The sequence below is a fragment of the Crocodylus siamensis genome, chromosome 1 (genome assembly GCF_052110815.1).
Source record: "Crocodylus siamensis isolate JL-2025a chromosome 1, ASM5211081v1, whole genome shotgun sequence".
NCBI lineage: Eukaryota > Metazoa > Chordata > Crocodylia > Crocodylidae > Crocodylus > Crocodylus siamensis.
Window position 1 is genome coordinate 280,241,750 of NC_143395.1, and position 19,517 is coordinate 280,261,266.

At 43.7% G+C, this 19,517-nt stretch overlaps 1 protein-coding gene across 1 annotated transcript in view; it reads left to right on the forward strand.

The window, feature by feature from the left end:
- Window positions 1–651: 651 nt before the first annotated feature.
- The window catches only part of ARHGAP6 (Rho GTPase activating protein 6), a 570,653-nt gene continuing 551,787 nt past the window's right edge, over window positions 652–19,517 (forward strand). The window contains exons 1-2 of the mRNA XM_090063808.1: window positions 652–729; window positions 978–1,449. Of these exons, the coding sequence (XP_089919934.1) occupies window positions 1,015–1,449 (435 nt within the window). The 5' untranslated portion in view covers window positions 652–729; window positions 978–1,014. The remainder of the gene's footprint in view (window positions 730–977; window positions 1,450–19,517) is intronic.

Genomic DNA, 19,517 nt, shown 5'->3' on the forward strand with positions numbered 1-19,517 from the left:
GGGTGTGCCTCCTGAGGTTGGGGGGACACAGCAACTGCCCACAGGTGGTGATGCAGGCTGGCTGAGTGGGGACTGTCTGCAGGTGGCCTGGGGCCGTTGGCGGTGGGGGGCTTATTTCTGCTCCCGATTGATGGGGGGGGTGCCCCCATGGCTGGACGTTGAGCCCAGAATTTCCAGCAGCACTTGGGGGGGGGGCACCATCGCTTCACCTGCCCCCTCTGCCCGTTGCCTAAGCCGAGAGCGCTCGCTCTCAGGTGGGGCACCAGCACTCTCAGGGGGTGCTCGTGCACGCATCCATGTCGCCTGTGGGGGGCAAGAATACATGAAAGGGTTACAGGCAAACTTTAAAAATGGATGTTTAAACGAGAAAAAGGTGGGGAACAGTGGCTTTTCCCTTGCAGGCTGGCAGAGCTCCAGCCTGCCAGGGGCTGCCCCCACACACTGGGGCCTGGGGGCAGGAGCGAGGGGCACTGAGTGGGGACTGGCCATCGGTGTTTCCAAATGGGTCCTGGTCCCCAAAACGGTAGAGAGCCGCCGGCCCGGGGCAGGGGCGGTCGCCGCTCGCAGGCTCCGGGTGCGCAGGGGCAGGCAGACACCTCCCGGCCCCGCCGCGCTGCCCTGCGGGATGCTGCCTGCGAGGGGCAGCGCGGAGCCGGTCGCAGCATCGCCCGCCCTGAGCGCCGCACGCCGCGGCAGACAGCCGAGCCGCCTCGCTCCTGCCCGGGGCTCGTAAGTACCCTCGGGGCGGGGCGGGCACGAAACCCCGCCTGGCTCTGCGCGGGGGGCAGTCTCGCACTGGGGGCGGGAGGGCTTGAACCCCCGCTCCCGAGGGAGGGGGCTGAATGCTGGCTCCTTGTGGCGGGATCCAGGGCTCGGCTGCCTGAGGGGATGTTGCACTAGTGGAGCTGGGTGGGGGACGGACGGCAGCTCCGGGCTCCCTCCCTGCTCGCATGTCACTTTGTCCGCTCCCCCCGCAGCGCCATGCGCCGCCCGCCCTGAGCGCCCGGCGCCGCGATGTCCGCGCACAGCCTGCTCAACAGCGTCTTCTCCTGCTCGGCCCCGGCCCCGGCCGCGGCCGCCGCCCCGGGCCCCTGCAAGCGCCGGCTCCGCCAGACCCGCAGCCTGGACCCGGCGCTGGTGGGCAGCGCGGGCCGCGAGGAGGCGGAGGGCGGCGGGCGCCTGCCCCGCGGCAGGGCGGACTGCCTGGCCGCCGCCTCGTCCCGCTCGCTTCTGCTGCTGCTGCGGGGCGGCGGCGCCTCGCTCTCCACGCCCAGCACCCCGCTGCCGCCCGACGACGCCTGCCACTTCGACTACGGCAAGAGGAGCCCGGCCTGGGACCCGCCCGGCCCCGCCAACAGCCTTTTCTCGCCCCGGAGGTGGCTGCAGCAGAGGAAGGGGCAGCCGCCGCCCGGCGCCCCCGTCGCCGCCTGCGTGGTATGGAAAGCCGAGGTAGGGCTGACCCCCCAGCCTAAGCCTTAAGCCCGGGAAGCGGGGTAGCGGGGTTGAGATGTATGGGGCAGACGGGAGAGTGGAAGGGCAGTGGGGTGGCCGCCACAGGGGCCAGTCCGGTTTTCTGCTACGCTGGCCTCCTGTGATAGGAAGCCCGGCACCTTGACGGCCTCTGTTTTTCTCTTCAAGAGAGGTGAAGGCGTCCGGTTTCGTATCAGTAGAGGGCAACCGAACCATCCTCTATGATGGCCACCCTAGGAAGGTGCCGGACAGGCAAGGGGGAGCTCCCTCTGTGCCCGCCAGGGGGCTGTGGCTGGCCCAGTTTGAAATATATGGGGGGGCCAAGCTGCCCCGTCAGAGACGAGAGCCCCCCCAGTCTGCCCTGCAACTCAGGTGGTGGTGACTCTTTCTGCCTGCCACGGCTACAGGCTCCCCTAAGAGTTGGAAGGTAATTCGAAAGCTGCCCCCAGCCTCCCTGGCGCATCTGGGGGTGTGCATGCCGCTGAGGTGAAGGCAGTCCTGGCCCTGGCCTGACCTGGCCCCTTAGCCTAGCTGGTGTTGTGAAGCTGGTCTCCCAGTGCCTGCAGGGGGCATGGGCTTCTGGCCACTCACTTGCCTCTCTGCTGTGGGGTGTCCTGTCCCGTCCTGTCCTAGTAGCATTTGTGACAGTGGCTGCCTGCAGATGGCCGAGAGTGGGAGCAGGAGTGGGGCTGCCCATGTGGCCTCTTGGCAGCAGATGGCCCCAGGACAAGTCTACTCCCCAACATCTCCTCACTCCCAGGCCCACAGGTGTGGGGCTCTGGATACTTGCCAAATCCAGGCAGGCACTCTTTGTTGAAGTCCAGGAGACTTTGAGGTTCAGATGCCTCCCCCTGGTCTCACTTGATCTTAGCCAGAAGGCCCAGGGGCTGGGGTGTGTGCTCTTCTTGGCCTGCCAGAGAGGATGGGGGAGTGGGTACAGCTGTCTGGCAGAGCACACCTGGAGGGAGCTGAGGGAGCTTTGTGTTTCTCTCCTGGGATAAGCTATGGAAAGTGCCATGGGGGGAGAAAGTCTTTGCTGTGTTCTGTCAGAACTGAGCTAGGTGGCTGGGCACATCCAGATGAAGCCCCTTGCTGGTGTTTTTCTCTGTCTCTCGTTGCATTCAGGAAGAGGCAAGCATGCCTGCTCAGAGGGAATTAACCATGGTAGGGCATTGTCACAGTAATTTTGGGCAGCTCCTGGAGTGCTTAACCCCTGGATTGTCCACACATTAACACCTTGAAGTGGCTTAAAGCTATCTAGCGGCTCAAAGTTACACCATTCCAGGGCAGGATTAGCTTTCGATCCGCAGCACCCAGTTCCTGTTAAGGTGTGGCCGCTCCTCACAGATGTGTGCCCAAGTTGAAAGTGTGGCTGCTCCGAACTCTAAGCTAGTACTAACACTGATCAACATTTGTGCGGCTTGCACCGAAAGGTGTCACAAGGCCCTTCATTCCTAATTATAATCACTCACTGTCCTGGGTTCTTGAAAGAAATACACTGCTTCATGGATCCTTTTGCAAACAACATGCGAGAGCTATGAAGTTAAAGCTGTTGATGTGTTTGTTAGCAGGGGAAAACATACGCCTTTGGTATTTCTTAGGTTGATACCATACATAGTTGGACTGGGCATGTCAAACTCTTCCTCCCAGTTTAACACCTCATAAACTTCAGCATACAGTGGTTTCCTTACAAAATAGGCACATGTATTTTCAGTGTTCCTGCCCAGGGATGTCAGATTGATTTGACAGCACAGATAGGCTGAAATCCCAGGAGGAGTGACCAGACAGGAAGAGGAATCCAGCTCAGCGATGCAAATGTTTATTTACTTTGTTTGGATGTCTTGCATAGGTATACTGCAGTTACAGCTGGTGGACAAACTTATTGAAAGAACACGGCATTTTTAGTTTATGGTAATTGCTATGGAAATTGATTTACTATTTCTTCTACTTGTAAAGCTTGTATGATTGGATATCTCTCTGCTCTCTTTTTTGATGCGTAGGTTTTGCTTTGTTAACTGTTCACTTGCAATAGTGTTTGATGCATGTGAAATGCAGTTAGAAGGAAGACATTTTAATTAAGATCATAAGGTAGAGTGAGGTTTCTGTCTTTATAAATAACTGCTTCTAGAGCAACTAGTGACATCTTAAATACTGATGTAGACTCCGTAAGTAAAATGTTTCATGCAAGTATGACCTATTTCAAAACTAAGCTGAAAACTTTCATAGATTGTAAGGCTGGAAGGGATCTCAGAAGATCCAGCCCTCTGCACCAAGCAGGAAAGACAGCTGGGGTCAGGTGACCCCAGCAAGGTGACTGTCCAGTCTCCTCTTGAAGATTGCACCACCTTTGGAGGGAGCTTATTCCATAGCCTGGACACCCTAGCTGTGAAGAAGTTTTTCCTAATATTGAGCCTGAAATGGTCTTTCAGGAGTTTGTGGCCATTACTCCTAGTTTTACCCAAGGGAGCAGCTTTGTCCTGGGCTGGGACCAGCTTTGTCCTGATTAACTGTTGTTCACCAGTTCCTTGATGTACTCCCCTAATATAGCGGTAAGCTGCTCCCAGGTCCCCTCTCAGCCTTCATGGTAGAAGAAGGTAAAAGATAAGTGTAAGAAGTGAAAAAACCCGAGTAAACTTAAAAGCTCTCAACACTAAAAGCTCTTAGTGCTGTATACAAACAACTTCAGAGCTGCTCACTTGGAGATGACAGGAGTATAGCTGAACATTCCAGCATGCGAGTCACTTTATCATTTTGGCTTTGGAAAGCAGCAACAGTGATTGTTTGGATCAGAAGTTATTCTGCATTTGCTAAATATGTTTTGATTTATTTAATGAAGATGTTTACACTTCAAGTAATTGAGACATTTTATTAAGCAGATTCACAAAATAAAGTATGGGAGTAAGTGTAAGTAGCAAGAATGTGCACAAGACAGTAGACAAAGGAATCTCATCTTTAAATGTTACAATGTGCTCTAAGGGTAGGAAGGCCCTGTGTCCTGATATGATGAGTTCTGATTTCATAAGTGTAACTTTCTAAGTCAGTTAAGGTTTTTATAGGTCCCCTTCTACCCCGCTCCTACTTCCCCCATGACTGTTTAAACTGGTCCAAGGATTTAGACATACTGTGATCCCTGATTCTTCAAAGATCTCTTCAGAGGCAGATCCCTGCATCTTCACAGAATCCCATGAAACAAATTGGGACATTGTGTGAGAGAAGGATCAGCCTACCTGGTGTGTTTTGCAGGTTTGAGGCTGTGCAGCTGTCCGCAAGTGAAAGAGTAGAGAGGCTTAAAATATCATTCAGTGTATTTCCAGTACTCTTAAAGAATCTTGTTTTCATTCATTATTGATCTTAGGACTCTATCCCATGAGAAATGGAGAACAAGTTAAGGATTCTAATTTTTATTCTTCATGTTGTTATATTGTTTTAGTGGAAGGAGTAAATGAGCTATTATTACTAGGTCAGGAATTGCTTAGAGAACCTAGACACTTCCAAGTTGGCAGTGGTGGATGGGATGCATCCTAGAGGATAAGGAGAATTGACTGTGGTAATTTCAGAGCCATTAGCTATCTTTGAGAACTCATGGAGGTCAGGTGATATCCTGGATGATTGGAAAAGGGAAAATATAGTGCCTATCTTTAAGAATGGGGAGAAGGATGATCTGGAGAATTACAGACCAGTCAGCCTGACCTCAGCACCTGGAAAGATCATGGAGCAAGTGCTCAAGGAATCTATTGTGAAGCACCTTCCGGTGATCAGAGACAGCCAGCATTGATTCACCAGGAGCAAGTCATGCCTGGCCTACTGATTTCTTTGTATGATAAGGTGACAGGCTCTTTGGATGGAGAGAGTGTAGTAGATGTGACTTACATTGACTTTAGCAAGGCTTTTGACATTGTCTCCCATGATATTCTCATTAAGCTAAGGAAATACAGGCTAGAAAAAGGTGTTGTAAAATGGATACATAACTGTCTAGATCATTGTGCTCAAGAAGTAGTCAGCAGTGGCTCAATATATAGTTGGCAGGAGGTATCAAGTGGGATTCCTCATGGGCTCAGTGTTTAATACCTTCATTAATGATTTGGATGATGGGATTGAGCACACATTTAGCAAATTTGCTAAGCTCCACCAAGTTAGGTAGAATTTCAGACACTGGAGGGTAGGGTTGGGATCCGGAATGTCCTGGATCAGCTAGAAAAATGGTCCATAATCAATAAGGTGAGATTCAGTGAGGACAAGTGCAAAGTCCAGCACTTGGGACAAAATAATTTCATGGAAAATTACTGGGGAATGACTGGCTAGGCTGTAGTACTACAGAGGGGTTGGGAGTCACAGTGACCAGAATCTGAATATGAGCCAATAGTGTTCCCTTGTTGCGAAAAAGGCCAACAGTTTATTGGGTTGTATTAGCAGGAGTGTCACTTGCAAATCATGGGAAGTGATTCTTTGACTCTATTCAGCAGTGGTGAGCCCTTACCTGGAGTCTCTAGTTTTGGGCCTCATACTTCAAGAAAAATGTAGACAGATTGTAAAGAGTCCAGCAGGGATCAACAAAAATTATTAGAGGCCTGAGAAGCATGCCTTATGCGGAAAGGCTGAAACAGATAGATTTATTTAGTCTGGAGAAGAGAAGACTGAAAGGGGATTTAATAGCAGTCTTCAAATTATCTGAAGGTTAGTTATAGAGAGGATGAATACAGGACTCTTCTTTGTGGCTATAGAGGACAGGCCTAAGAGTAATGGCCTCCAGCTACAGCAGAGGGAATTTAGGTTGGGACTTTCTGACTACAAGGGTTGTCAGGCGTTGGAAAAGACTAGCCAGGGAAGTTGTGGAATCTCCATCTCTGGAAATTCTCAAGAACAGGTTAGACAGACACTTGGCTGGGATGGTTTAGTCAGAATAATCCTGGCTTGAGCAGTACACTGGGCTGCATGGTCTTGTAAGCTCCCTTCCAGCCTACCCTCCTGCGATCCTATGATCTCGTTTGTTATCATGCTGTTTTTTCCAGGTTTTTATTTGATTCTATGAAATTTGAATACTGTTAAGTATTTTAAAATACTCTGTTGTTTATGTTAATGAAAAAGAATCATTTATACTTTGGAGAAATCTTTATTTTGGTGAGGACAGAGTTTTAGAGGAACACACACATATGTGTCACCATATCATCTTCAACAATAAAAACGTACATTTCTGTAACAATGTGTATAAGTAGTCTAAATTATATTCCCAGAGCCTGTTAAAACTCCTATTCATTGACATTCACTTAATTAATCTTTTGTAAGCAGAATTCAATTTAGGCTTGTCAGAAAATAGGTTTTGTTTTTTTGTTTTTTAGAAAAGAACATGTTGAATTCTTTTATAGCTGTTCTTTAATAATAAAGGACTTGGGTAATAGAGAATTCTGCTTTTACAATACACGAACAGATCTACGGTAAAATAAACATGCTCGGACTCGCATATGGAGTGTTATTAGGGAATGTTCTGAATGGGTGAATATGAGGTAATTATTTCTAATATTGTAACTTTTAGAGGCATCATTACTTAAATTATTGTAGTCTTGGTAGCACATCAATAGTTGAGACTTTGTCAGATTGAACAATGATGTTCAGAGTGGGAAAGAGTTTACTCAGCTGTAAAAATCTGTTGTAGGCCGAAACTGACCATGAAAAAAAAAGAAAAATGATTTTACTGTTGCAAATACTGTTTTTGCATTAGCTTTGCTATGACATCTTAAATATAATTACACATTTTGGCAAGAATTTCTCTAGGTATACATTGCAAAGTGGGAGTTTCCCTACATGTACGATGGGAAGAAATGTTGTCCTCCTAGCAGTAGCTTTGAAGCTGTAACTGAGCTGCTTAATGAGAAAGGGAAGGTGATGGATGATCAATGGACTTATCTTCAAATCGAATAGTAGATATTAGAGCAAATGTTGGAAAAGGATATCTAGTCTAGGGGTGGTCAGCCTGTGGCATGGGTGCCACAGCTGGCTCAGGTAGCCTTTGTGTGTAGCATGCAGCAGACTGGGGACGGGACAGGCAACACTGTCCTGGTGTTAGGGGCAGGGAACAGAAAGCAGAGCATCAAATCAGGCAGGCATCACAGGCAGAAAGTAGAAAGTTGAGTGGCAGCTTGGGATGGGAGCACAAGACGGGGAACAGAAAGCTGAGCAACAGAGGAGGTAAGTGAAAGAGATTGAAGTGGCACTTGGAAACAGTAAGGTGCTGATTTGTTGCCGAGAAGGTTGCCCACCCCCGTTGTCCTAGTCTGTCTGAAATCACGCTATGTTCTAGCATGTCAAGAGCCCTTGTAGAGTTGCATTGTGTGTAGTGCACTGGCATGCCTGCAGGTAGGATCCCCAAATCTTGTCTCTTTAGCAGGTGGTTATTCAGAGTTAGCAGCAACCTGCTCAAGTCTTTTTACACTGTACAGAACATACTGTGAGTGGAATTGCCCACTGGTCATAGATTTCTATAATAATTCTTTATGTGAAGCCAAGCTAAGGGAAGAATGTTAACTTTATCTTTTTGTTTTAACTGTTTGGCCTTGGAATTTTATACAGACTCTTTTTATAGCACTAATAATTTCTGAATGTTGATACTTGTTCTTGAAGAAATTTACATTCACAAATATCTTTAATAAAATATCAAAAGTATATGGTGACTTAGACTTCAGTAGTAAGCTACACTAGCCAAATTTTCATATACAGGCATTTGATTTTTAAGGTTGCTAGTTTTTGATCCAGTATCTCAGCTGGCTTGAAAGAGTTGCATAAAAAGACCCCTATAACTTTGTGGTGGTTTCATCATTTTATTTTTCAACTTTTGCTTTCCAACTGTGTTTGATATTCAGATTTATAATAATGCTTCATAACTAGCAGGGAGTATTTTTAGTAGGTTTGTTATTGCAGAGGGGTATCACGACAGTTTCACATTTCTGTTTCATGGTCATATACGCTCTACTTAGTAAATACATCCTGGTTCTAAATCAGTTGCAGACGTCCCATGGATTTTTTTTAAATTCTGATTTTTAATTATGATGACTTTTTATTTAATTAAATATTTCATATATGACTAAATGGCTTTGTAGGTAAACTGAATACCTGTGAAAAAATGGGTAAAAATGCTTGATGATTACTTAAAGCTAAACCTTTAAATGTTGATATGTGTACTTCAGGTTAAATGTGTGAATGGTTTTATGGAAATGAAAGATGCATGGAAGCATTTGCAAGATCACAGCTTATTAAGCTATATAATCTTAATGCCTAAAATTCATTTACAATGTGAAAAGTCTAGCAGTAATTAAACAACATAAAAAGATAATACAAATACTTTAAAGTCCACTGCTTATTTTTCTATACTTAACATTTTTACTGTACGTAATATCTTCCCCGCAAAACCACAAAAGATAGGTAGTTTGCGATGTGGTGGGGAGAAACTTCCGTTTTTGTATCTTCTGGGTAGTCTGTCTATTATGATGTAGATGAGGAAAGCATAATCCAGGATTCCCCTACATACTTCAAATTATAGTCTTGTTGCTCCCTTAAAGTACTCTGTGTATTATTTATGAACAAAGCACAACCCTCTGTAGCCCTTGCCCTTTTGTGAGACCTGTTGTTAAAATAATGGCAACACCATTATGACACCACAGAAACCTAAGTTAAAGAGCTAGGGACGATATTTCATTAAGCTATATAAATAACTTCATATTGCTTGGATCTGAAGCCTTTCTGTTTGCCCTTCTAGCTCTTGGGAGGGAAAAGGAGATTTCTTCTCCCACTTCTTTACCAAAGGTTTTGGATAACTGAGAAATTAGGTTAGTTTACCCAGTTTTTTCTTTTGTCTGCTCCCATGTATTGGATGAGTCTGTCTCTCTAGCACTCTATCAATCAGTTGATTGATTTAGGTATTTTTCTTTCATGAACAGGATTACTGCTTGACTTTGTCACTTTTTAGAACTTCTTCGGATAACAAGAGTGAAAACTGAGTTTTTTCTTGTCAGTTTGCCTGCTGTCCTTTGGGTTTTGAAAAGAGGCAGACCAATAAACTAGTTTTGCTGTTGTCACTCTCAACTGCTTATTGGCAAAACTATAAATAAATGCAGGGACAGTCTGCAGAACAACATGGCTTTAGTTTAATTGATTCACAACTCATCTTTACAGCCAGAAGGGGTGAAAATTTAAGGCATGATTTACAGAAGTTTTGAACATTCAAAGTCCAGGTTCAGTTATTGGAAGCTGGGGGGAGCTCACCACCCTTAGGAGTCAGTCGCTTAATATTGTAACAATAAAAGCTAAATCAATGGTTTGGGTCACCTATGCCTATCACCTTGCTTGCCAGAGTTTCTTGTTCTGTTTTGATGTATTTGCAATTGGATTTTTTAAGTCCCTTGCTCAGAAGTTATAAAACTAAAGTGATAATGAATAGTTAGAAATATCTAGATAGAAAAAGAGATACTCAAACCATAGAGCTTTCTAGACCCTGGTACCATTGATAATTGGATGGAGAAGTAACTTGATAATGCATAATAATATGAGAAAGTAGAAGTCACATCCATGTAGTTACAGGATTAAAACTTTAAGCATTAGTAATTTACACTTGATTTTGAACTTGATCGACCTGCATTTCATGTACTGTTCACTCAAAAGTATTGTTTTAGATCAGGAGAGTCATTTTATAATTTATCTTCCTTCATTCAACCTCTGTATATGATATATAAATAAAAATCTTCCTTACAGGTTACTCCACAGAAAAAATTTGGACGGATGGAGAGTTGTTTTCCTATACTCTTTTACATTATATAAAGAATTCTTGTCGGATGCATATGTGCTGTTTTATTTTTGAAAGATCCTGGGTGAGGCAATGAAGCTGTAGCTAAGGCATTCTTTCTCCTTATTTTTTGTAAAAAAGGGAGATATACCCCAACATATGAATGAGAATTATAGAGGAGCAGCAAAGATATTTGCCACTTGCCCCCCATCCCTCTGTGCTAATTGGCTGAGAGGGTTGCCCTTGTGCAGCCATGCCCCTCTTGGCCAATCAGGAGCAAGGGATGGTGCTGCACAATGGGCAGGCCTTCTGGCCAATCAGCTGCGAGGAGTGGGGTCTCTTGGGTCAATTAGCAGTGGGGGAGGCTGCTGCAAAAAGACCATAAAAATGATGCCAGGCACCACGAGCAGCCTGTAAATTTTCTTTTGCCTCGCTATAATTTAGTTAGATTCCTAATCATACATGCTGTGCCGGCTAGTCTTATAGCGGATTCATTACTACGTAATTGATCCGAGTGATTTATCTCTTCACTGTTCCTACAATGCTCATTCATATGTTGAGGTATATGTCCCTTTTCCCCCCTTGAGATGTGCTAAGGTTTTTTCCCCATTAGCTGCAGGAGAATTTATCTGTTCCCATAAGGAAGTGCAGGAAGGGCTTTTGATGATTATCCACATGTAAGTGATCTTTTTCCTTTATATTTTGGCATGAATCCTCATTGCACAGTGGATGCAGAGCACCAACACAAGTTAAACCAAAGGCTGAATTTTAACTTGTATCTGAACTGGGTAAACTAGTCAGGACCAAAACACCTTCTGGTCCAGGTCATAGCACTTTTCTTTGTGTACGGTAGACGGATCAGTCCTGAAATCTTGATAGAGGAATAGGGGAATAATTAAAATAAAATAAATTCTGAGCCACTGAAATACTTTAGCAACTACATTGAAGCTTTGCTTTCCTGGTAATATCATCATATTTTCTTTGCCCAAATACCTGGTCTCCTGGGTAATCTTTATGACTGAAACAACAAGTGGGGCAATTTTCACGATGAAAATTTCAACCGTCTCCTCAAAGAAATACAGCAAATCTTTCTAAAAGAGTAGGATATCCCAAATGCAAAGAGTCTCTACAGTTATTTTAGAAGCTTGCTTTTTTTTGTATTTTGTGATATCATGATGCTAATTCTGTTTATCTAGAGGTAAGTGTGTGTGTTGTTTTTTGTTGTGAATGTATACAATCATAATGCAAACCAACAAGGAACTATCTGAAGCTATGATGAGAGCCTCAGTCTTGTTTTTTATCGGGAACTATTACTATCATAGCTGCAGAGTTAAAACTGTAATGTTAGAAGATGCCAAAGTTAAGATTACAATACCAACATTAGTTTAGCATAATTGCACACATTTAATATTGCCCATATTTGTTTTTTTGGGTAAATGTGTACTGTTAAATCCCAGAACATAAAAGATGTGTGGTGACTAGAATAAACCTGATGCATGGAAACTTAAGGTGTGGAAGGAAACATGGACCTTAAGGGTGTTTGTACACATGATCTGAGGTGGAGGGAGGGTTAATTAGAGTAACTCCCACACAGCCACTCTAATTAAAACACTCTAGCATCAAGTGTATTCAATATCCCACATTTCAAAATGGCGGTGGGGGTGCTTTAAAGCTCATTTGATGAGCTTTAGTTAAAGCCTTCCTCATTGCCTTTTTGAAATGTGAATGCTAAATACATGTAATGCTTAAGCATGGTGGAGCATTCTAATTAGAATGCTCCAGCTGACTCAATTAATCAAGTCTCCTCTGATGCTTTTAATTAGAATGTGTTGGAGCATGTGTATAGGCACCCTAAATCTCTTTTGGTACTAGTCATTGTAGCTATTACTTGTTACATTTATTGCTGAACCTTTTCTATTCACTATTGTATGCATATTTTGTGTTCCTTCAAAGCCATTTCTATTTTTGTATCTTTCTTTACCATAAGGATGATTCAGGATTATACAAATACATGACCTATTTTTTTCATTTGATTGTAACTTTCCTGGAAGAATATTTACTGTAAGGTATGTAACTGTTCTACTGTTGTTGAAAACAAGGGGCTGTTATTAAACAATTGTTTAGATAGTGGTGTTTTTTATGGAACAAATGAGCTCTTACTGCTTAGCACTCACCTGAGTATTGTATTGGTTGCATGGTGTGGTATTGCAACCTGATGTCTGGTACCCCTCTGGGCTTCGTTCATCTGGTAGGTCAATTAACTCTGTCTTGAAACGAATGCTAGCTCCTTCAGCAATTAGCTCAAGTTAGGTGCATCTATGCATGCACGTTACTGTGGAGTTGACTAATTACCTTGCAGTAAAGTGTGACAGACTACATGTACACTGGTATTAAGGCACAGTAAATTAAAGGAAGGATGGAGAGCAGCAGAGTAAGGGCCCTGGACTTCAGAAAAGCAGACTTCAACTCACTAAGGGAACTCATGGGCAGAATCTCCTGGGAAGCCAGACTGAGGGGAGAGGAGTCCATGAGAGCTGGCTGTACTTTAGGGAAGCCTTACTGAGAGTACAGGAACAAACCATCCTGATGTGCAGGAAAACTAGCAAGTATGGCAGAAGACCAGCTTGGTTTAGCAGGGAACTCTTCAGTAAACTAAGTCACAAAAAGGAAGCTTATAAGAAGTGGAAACTTGGACAAATAACTAGGGAAGAATATAAGAGCATTGCTAGGACATGCAGGGATGAAGGCAGGAAGGCCAAAATGCAATGGGAGTTGCAGCTAGCAAGGGATGTGATGGGTAACAAAAAGGATTTCTACAAGTATGCAGAAAAGGCTGAAGTGCTCAATGCCTTTTTTTGCCTCAGTCTTCACAGGAAATGGCAGCTCCCAGACTACTGTACCTGACAGCATAGTTTGGGAAGGAGGTGAGCAGCCAACAGTGGTAAAAAAACAGGTTAGGAACTACTTAGAAAAGCTGGATGTATACACGTCCATGGGGCTGGATGGGGTGCCCCCAAGGGTGCTGAAGGTGTTGGCTGATGTGATTGCAGAGCCATTGACCATCATCTTTGAAAACTCATGGTAATCAGAAGAGGTCCTCGGTGATTGGAAAAGGGCACATATAGTGCCTATATATAAGAAAGGGAAAAAGGAGGATCCAGGGAACTACAGACCAGTCAGCCTCATCTCAGTCCCTGTAAAAATCAAGGAGCAGATTCTCAATGAATCCATTCCTAAGCACTTGGAGGAGAAAGTGATTAGGAACAGTCAGCATCGATTCACCAGGGGCAAGTCATACCTGACCAGCTGATTGCCTTCTATGAGAAGACTGGCTCTGTGGGTGCAGGGAGACCAGTGGATGTGGTGCACCTTGATTTTAGCAAGGCTTTTGATACAGTCTCCCACAACATTTTCCCAGGCAAGCTAAGGAAGTATGGGCTGGATGAATGGACTGTAGTGTGGATAGAAAACTGGCTGGAGCACCTAGTTGATAGCCAGTATTAAGTGGAGTGCCTTAGGCACCGGTCCTGGGGCCATTTTTGTTCAATGTCCTCATCAATGACCTTCAAGATGACATAGAGTGCAGCCTGTCCCTCCCTTCTAGTGTGCCCACTTCTCCCCACATCTTAGTGTCATCCATGAATTTGAACAAGGTGCTTTTCACCCCCTCATCCAAGTCGCTGATGAAGATGTTGAACAGTACAGGCACTAGACCATACTGTTGACTCATATTCATCTTATGGTTCTCAAAACCCCTCATGTCTTTTCTTGAAGTACTGCAGCCTAGCCAGTCATTCCACAGTCTATATTTGTGCCTATGACCGTTTCATTCTAAGGAGAGGACTTTGCACTTGTCCTTACTGAATTTCATTTGATTGATTTTGGACAATTTCTCCAGTTTACAGGGTTGTTCTAAATCCTAATCCTACCCTCAAGAGTGTCTGCAACTCCACCCCATTTGGAATCATCTGCATATTTGCTAAATGTGCACTCAATCCCATTTTCCAAATCATTAATGAAGATACTAAACAATATCAAACAAACGACAGACTCCTGGGGAAACCCACTCAATACCTACTTCCAACTATGCATCAAGCCATTGATGACTACTTTTTGAGCATGAGGACCAACCAGTTATATATCCAATTTACAGTAGTTTCATCGGTACTGTATTTAGTTCAGTTACCAATGGGAATTCTAAAGAGGCAGAGTGAAACCAGAAGATATCTGAAAGGCTGAGCATTCTTCTGGCTGGAAAGCAGGTTCAGATTTCTGAACGTAAAAATCAGAAATTCTGTTTGTTCCTACTGCGTTCAGGGAATTGTATACACTCCTTGTAAATGAACAAGACAGGACTAAAGAAATACCTGACTCATGTAATTCATTTTTTTTTCTATTTAAAATTAGCAGGTAGAGTCAGATTGGGATGGACTGTGGGAGTTTTTGCCTTCCTCTGTAGCACAAGCATGGTCATTTTCCTAGGATAGTCTGAGCATATGTTAACTATTTATCTGCTGTAGCAGTGACAAGGCACTGGCAGTGCACTCATCTCCATAGATTTTATACACTGGCATGTCCCAGGGGTGTTTTGTTATTCCAGATATTATTATTTGTAGCTGTGAGTGAGTGAGTTAATAGCTTATGAATGCAGGAGACTGGACCTGATGGAGCAGGAGATCCCTTCCAGTCCTACGTAACACAACAGGGCTTGCGTCAAAGGGCAAAAACCACCATAATTATGGCAGTTAGCAGTGCTTTGACCTGTACTAGCATTTGGTTGCTTGTGTGAAACAGGTTTACAATTTTTTCTTTTTGTACTAAATTTGTGAATTGCAGCTAGATCTGTCCATCTGTGCATGTGTAATCAGTTTGGCAACTTCTTCACTCTGCAAAGCTATAAAGTAAATGGTTGCATATTCTTATAACATCCCTGGTTAAGCAGCTCATTCAAAGCAGACAAATGTGGCTCAGCTACAGACAGTACAGTAAAGTTGTAGCAGGCAAGTCAAACCATGTACTTTGTCAGAAAACAGTGTTATTAACTGGTCACAGAATATCCTAACAATTCAGTTTACTGTAATGTAGAGCAGATAGGGTCTTTTGGTTTATAAGAATGTCACTCCCAAATATGCACAATACTCCATATCATCTATATTAAATTAACAACCAAATACACTTGACTTCCAAGCAGGATGTTAGGAGAGTTAAGCCATTCTATGTATACACACACACCCCACAAAAGAAATTACGCTAATGCAATTGTGGTTAAATGTTTGGCCATGATTCTTTTTAAGGAAGAGGGGGAAAAAAAGCTTTCTTCATAATTTAGGAAAGAACAAAAATGTAACATCAGACAAAAGCATGAAATTTAAGAAGTGCACATGCATTAATCTTAAGGCAAACCATAGGCAAGTAGATTTGGTTCTTGATCTTTAAACTTTCATATCTGATATAAGCATTACCCATTCCCAGTGATTAAAGTCAATATAAAAAGATTATATCTGTTCTTAAAATAGGAGAAGGTGAGATCTTTTGGATAGCTTACCCTAGGATCCTATTGTGCCTAAGCACTCTTGAAACATATTTCAAAAAGTTTATTCAGTAAATTAAAAGTAATACCTCCTATGGGAAGCAAAAGACATAACAGAATGAAAAACATTTCCTGTAAGAGGAATATTTTTAGATCTTTCAGAGAGAGAGAGAGAAAAAGAGAGAGGCAAATGAAAACTGAGAACACACTGCCAACTAGTTTCTCACCAAATTACTCTCAGCAGGGTGCAACTAAATTGAAATTATCTTCCAGTGAGAAAAGGGAAGCTACTAACCATCTTATTGTTTAATGCAATAGTAGCAAAATACAAAGCAATAAATAAAAACTAAACAGAAACTGAAAACAGGAAGGGAAATGGCAGCTTAAAACATTAAAGCCTTCTCTTTAAAAGCAAGGTTTACAGGGTTAAGTAATTGTATCATCACAATGGACCAGAGTCAACAAATTAATTCTTTGGAGGTAAATGAACTTACCTTAGTGTAAAAAGGGCTTCTATGATCTGAGTAAAATTTAACCCCCCCACCTATAAAGTTATTTGCATATTTGCTGGGTTTATTCTCAACTCCTGACATACAACTCCTGCACGAGTTGTACGTCAAATCCTCATGACTCAAGATAACATCAGAAAATACCCCTTGGAAGCAATTTGGGAAATCTGTCCCTATAATTCATAACATACATCAAAATTCATAAGCTTTATCTGTGTCATTAAGCCTATAGTCATTTGCTTTATAAAGCCTCTGATGCACTATGTAAAAACTGGTAGAGGAACAGTAACATTTGACCAGGTCTATCTTGGCCATACAACAAGACTGAACTATAATAAATCAATTTTTTTGCCCTTTCCTTTACTGCTCAGCTGGCCAGTAAACAAGAAACAATCTACCTGATAGGAGATCTTGAGGCTGACTGATGGGTTCCCAGAGAAGTTACCCTAGTCACTTTTTCAAGCTCTTTCACATCGCCTCTTAGGCATCTGTTTTCCAAGAAGAAAAGTCCTAGTCTATTCTGTCTTTCGTTGTATGGAAGACACTGCATACACCTGATCATCTTTGGCATTCAGTCTCTCATTGTACGGAAGACCATTTTCATACACCCGATCATCTTTGTTGCCCTTCCCTGTTCCTTCTCTAGTCACTATGTCATCTTGAAGGTCTTGTTACAAAAAAAGCTAATAGCATACTCAACTGTATTAATAGATATGTCACTTGCAAATCAAGGAAGATGATCCTTGCATTAGTGCCGATCTGTTCGGCACTAGTGAGTCTCACTAAAAGTATTGTGTCCAGTTTTGGGCTCCATGTTTCAAGAAAAATGTAGACAAATTAGAAAGTCCAATATAGAGTGACAAAAATGACCATAGGCCTGGGAAGCACAGGACTTACAAGGGAAGGCTGAAAGAGCTAAGGTTATTTAGTCTGGAAAAGAAAAGACTGAGAGGGGCTTGATAAGTCTTAAAATACCTGAAGGGCAATTAAAAAAAAGGATAGAGACAGACTGTTCTGTGTCTGTAGAAGACAGAACAAAGAACAATGTTTTTGAAGTGCAGCCTGAGAAATTTAGGTTGTAAATTAGGAAGAGCAGAGCTTTCTTGCTATGAACTTGGTTAAACATTCAAACCCAGCAAGTTGTGGAAACTCCTTCCTTAGAAGTTTCTAAGAGCAGGTTAGATAACACTTAGCTTGAAATAGTTTACTCATGGATGATCCTGCCTTGAGCATAGTGTTGGACTAGATCACAGGTGTTAAACATATGGCCCACCGGCTAGATCTAGCACATTTTACCATATGATCTGACCTATGGGTGTCTGGACTGACCCCATGCGTTGGCCTCCACCTTGCATGCTACATGCTGTGTGTGGGTTGGACCTGGCGCCACGCATGCTGCACACAGCCCAGGGGGCCGCAGGACCATGTGCGTCCTAGACTATGTGCCACATGCAGCACTGGATACAGCCCGTGTGCTGTGGGCAGTGTGCACCCCATGCCAGCCCTGGGGGCTGCATGCACAGTGAGCCCCAGAATGGTGCACGCTGCCTACAGTACACGAGGCTGGACTCAGGAGGACAGCATGGGTGTGGCACTGCGGCACTGCATGGGTTGGATTCTGGGCTGCAGACAGCATGGGGTCAGTCCAGGATGACACATGTAACCTGCACCTTGGACCCTCTGTGTTATGTGCAGCACTGGGTCCAGCTCCATGTGCAGCATGTTCTGGCACTGGGGCTTGCTGTGCGTGCATGGGCTGGCATGGGGCATGAGCTGTCCATGGTGCGCAGGCTGGACCCAATGCTGCATGTGACACAGCAGGTCCAGGACACAGCTGCATGTGGCACCCCAGATTGGCCCTGTGCTGCCTGCCCATATGCTGTGGAACAGCGTGCACCCTATGCCAGCCCTGGGAGCCACTGTATGCTGTGTGTGCACAGGCTGGACCCAGTGCTGTGGGTACTGCAAAGGAGGTCAGTCTGGCTAGTCTGACCTGCAGCCCAGGGATGCTCATTTGGCCTATGGAGCTGAATGAATTTGACATTTCTGGACTAGATGACCTTCTGAGGTCCCTTCCAGCCCTACTTTTCTTTGATTCTATGAGTATGTCAGCCAATATAGCAAGTATACTCTTACAAAAAGTTAGATAAAATAATTGCTAAGATGTGTATTGTACTGATGGTAATGAATTTTTTGTTCCTCTCAGCAAAGAATATCTGGGGTTCTATACAAAATGTAGGATTTTCTGAACTTTTGGTCCTGCTTCTAGCTTTGACTCTGTGATTATAATTTATGTAAATAGGTGAATAATACATATACAGTTGTGATATGGTAATAGTTCATGCTTGTGTTTTTGCTGCTCTGCCCTCATGTAAATAACTTTAGCTGGCACAAGCCAAGAGAAAATCTAGCCCCATGAATTTGGCAGCTGGATGTAACAGCATATATAGTGTAACTTCAATAAAAGGTAATAAGGGATAAAATTCTTGTTAAAATGGAATAAAAAATCTTTTCTTTTCCATCATTTTAGGAGAAGCATATGCTGCACAAGCCTCAGTGATCACATTGCGGGAGGGACAATGCTTATTATTTTCATTATCTGAGGAAGACCTAAGTTGAAAGAGGTCTCTCTCACTGCCTCATTCCCTGAGGCTATTTCTGCACTAGCATTTTTGGATTGTGTCCTACCATTGTTCCACAGCTGTCCTCTTGATGAAGACTTCTTTAGTTGCGATTTGAAATGTTTTGTGGAAAAGGTTTGATTTTTTTGATGAAGCTCTAACAGAACACAGGCAGAGGTTATGCTATTGTTACAGCATACAGCCTCCCAGAACCATTGTGGGTTGGGCAGCATAGTGAACAGGAAGAAGCTGTTGAAACTTTCAGAGTCCCTGTGCAGAGTCCTGTGTTTCAAAACTTGCCCGCCACTAGTTTCATCTGGCATCTCAACAGCCAGATTGCCTCAGCATAGGGGATTTTAGGGCTTCCAGCATTTGCAGTTTTGGGACAGCCTACCAGCTGGGCCACCCTGACATTGGGGCCCCATTTCCTTTTGTGGAAAAATTTTAAATGGTCTATTTTCATTCTGGGTTTTGAAATCCTCAGCAAAACAGAATTACCTTCTGCTGCCCAGCTCACCAAGTTCAGGGTAGGTGTGCTGGACATGACCAAAAACACTTTTTTCTTCAAGAAGTATTCTTTGGAGACTGTGCTGTTGACCACAGTTAGTAAAAATATA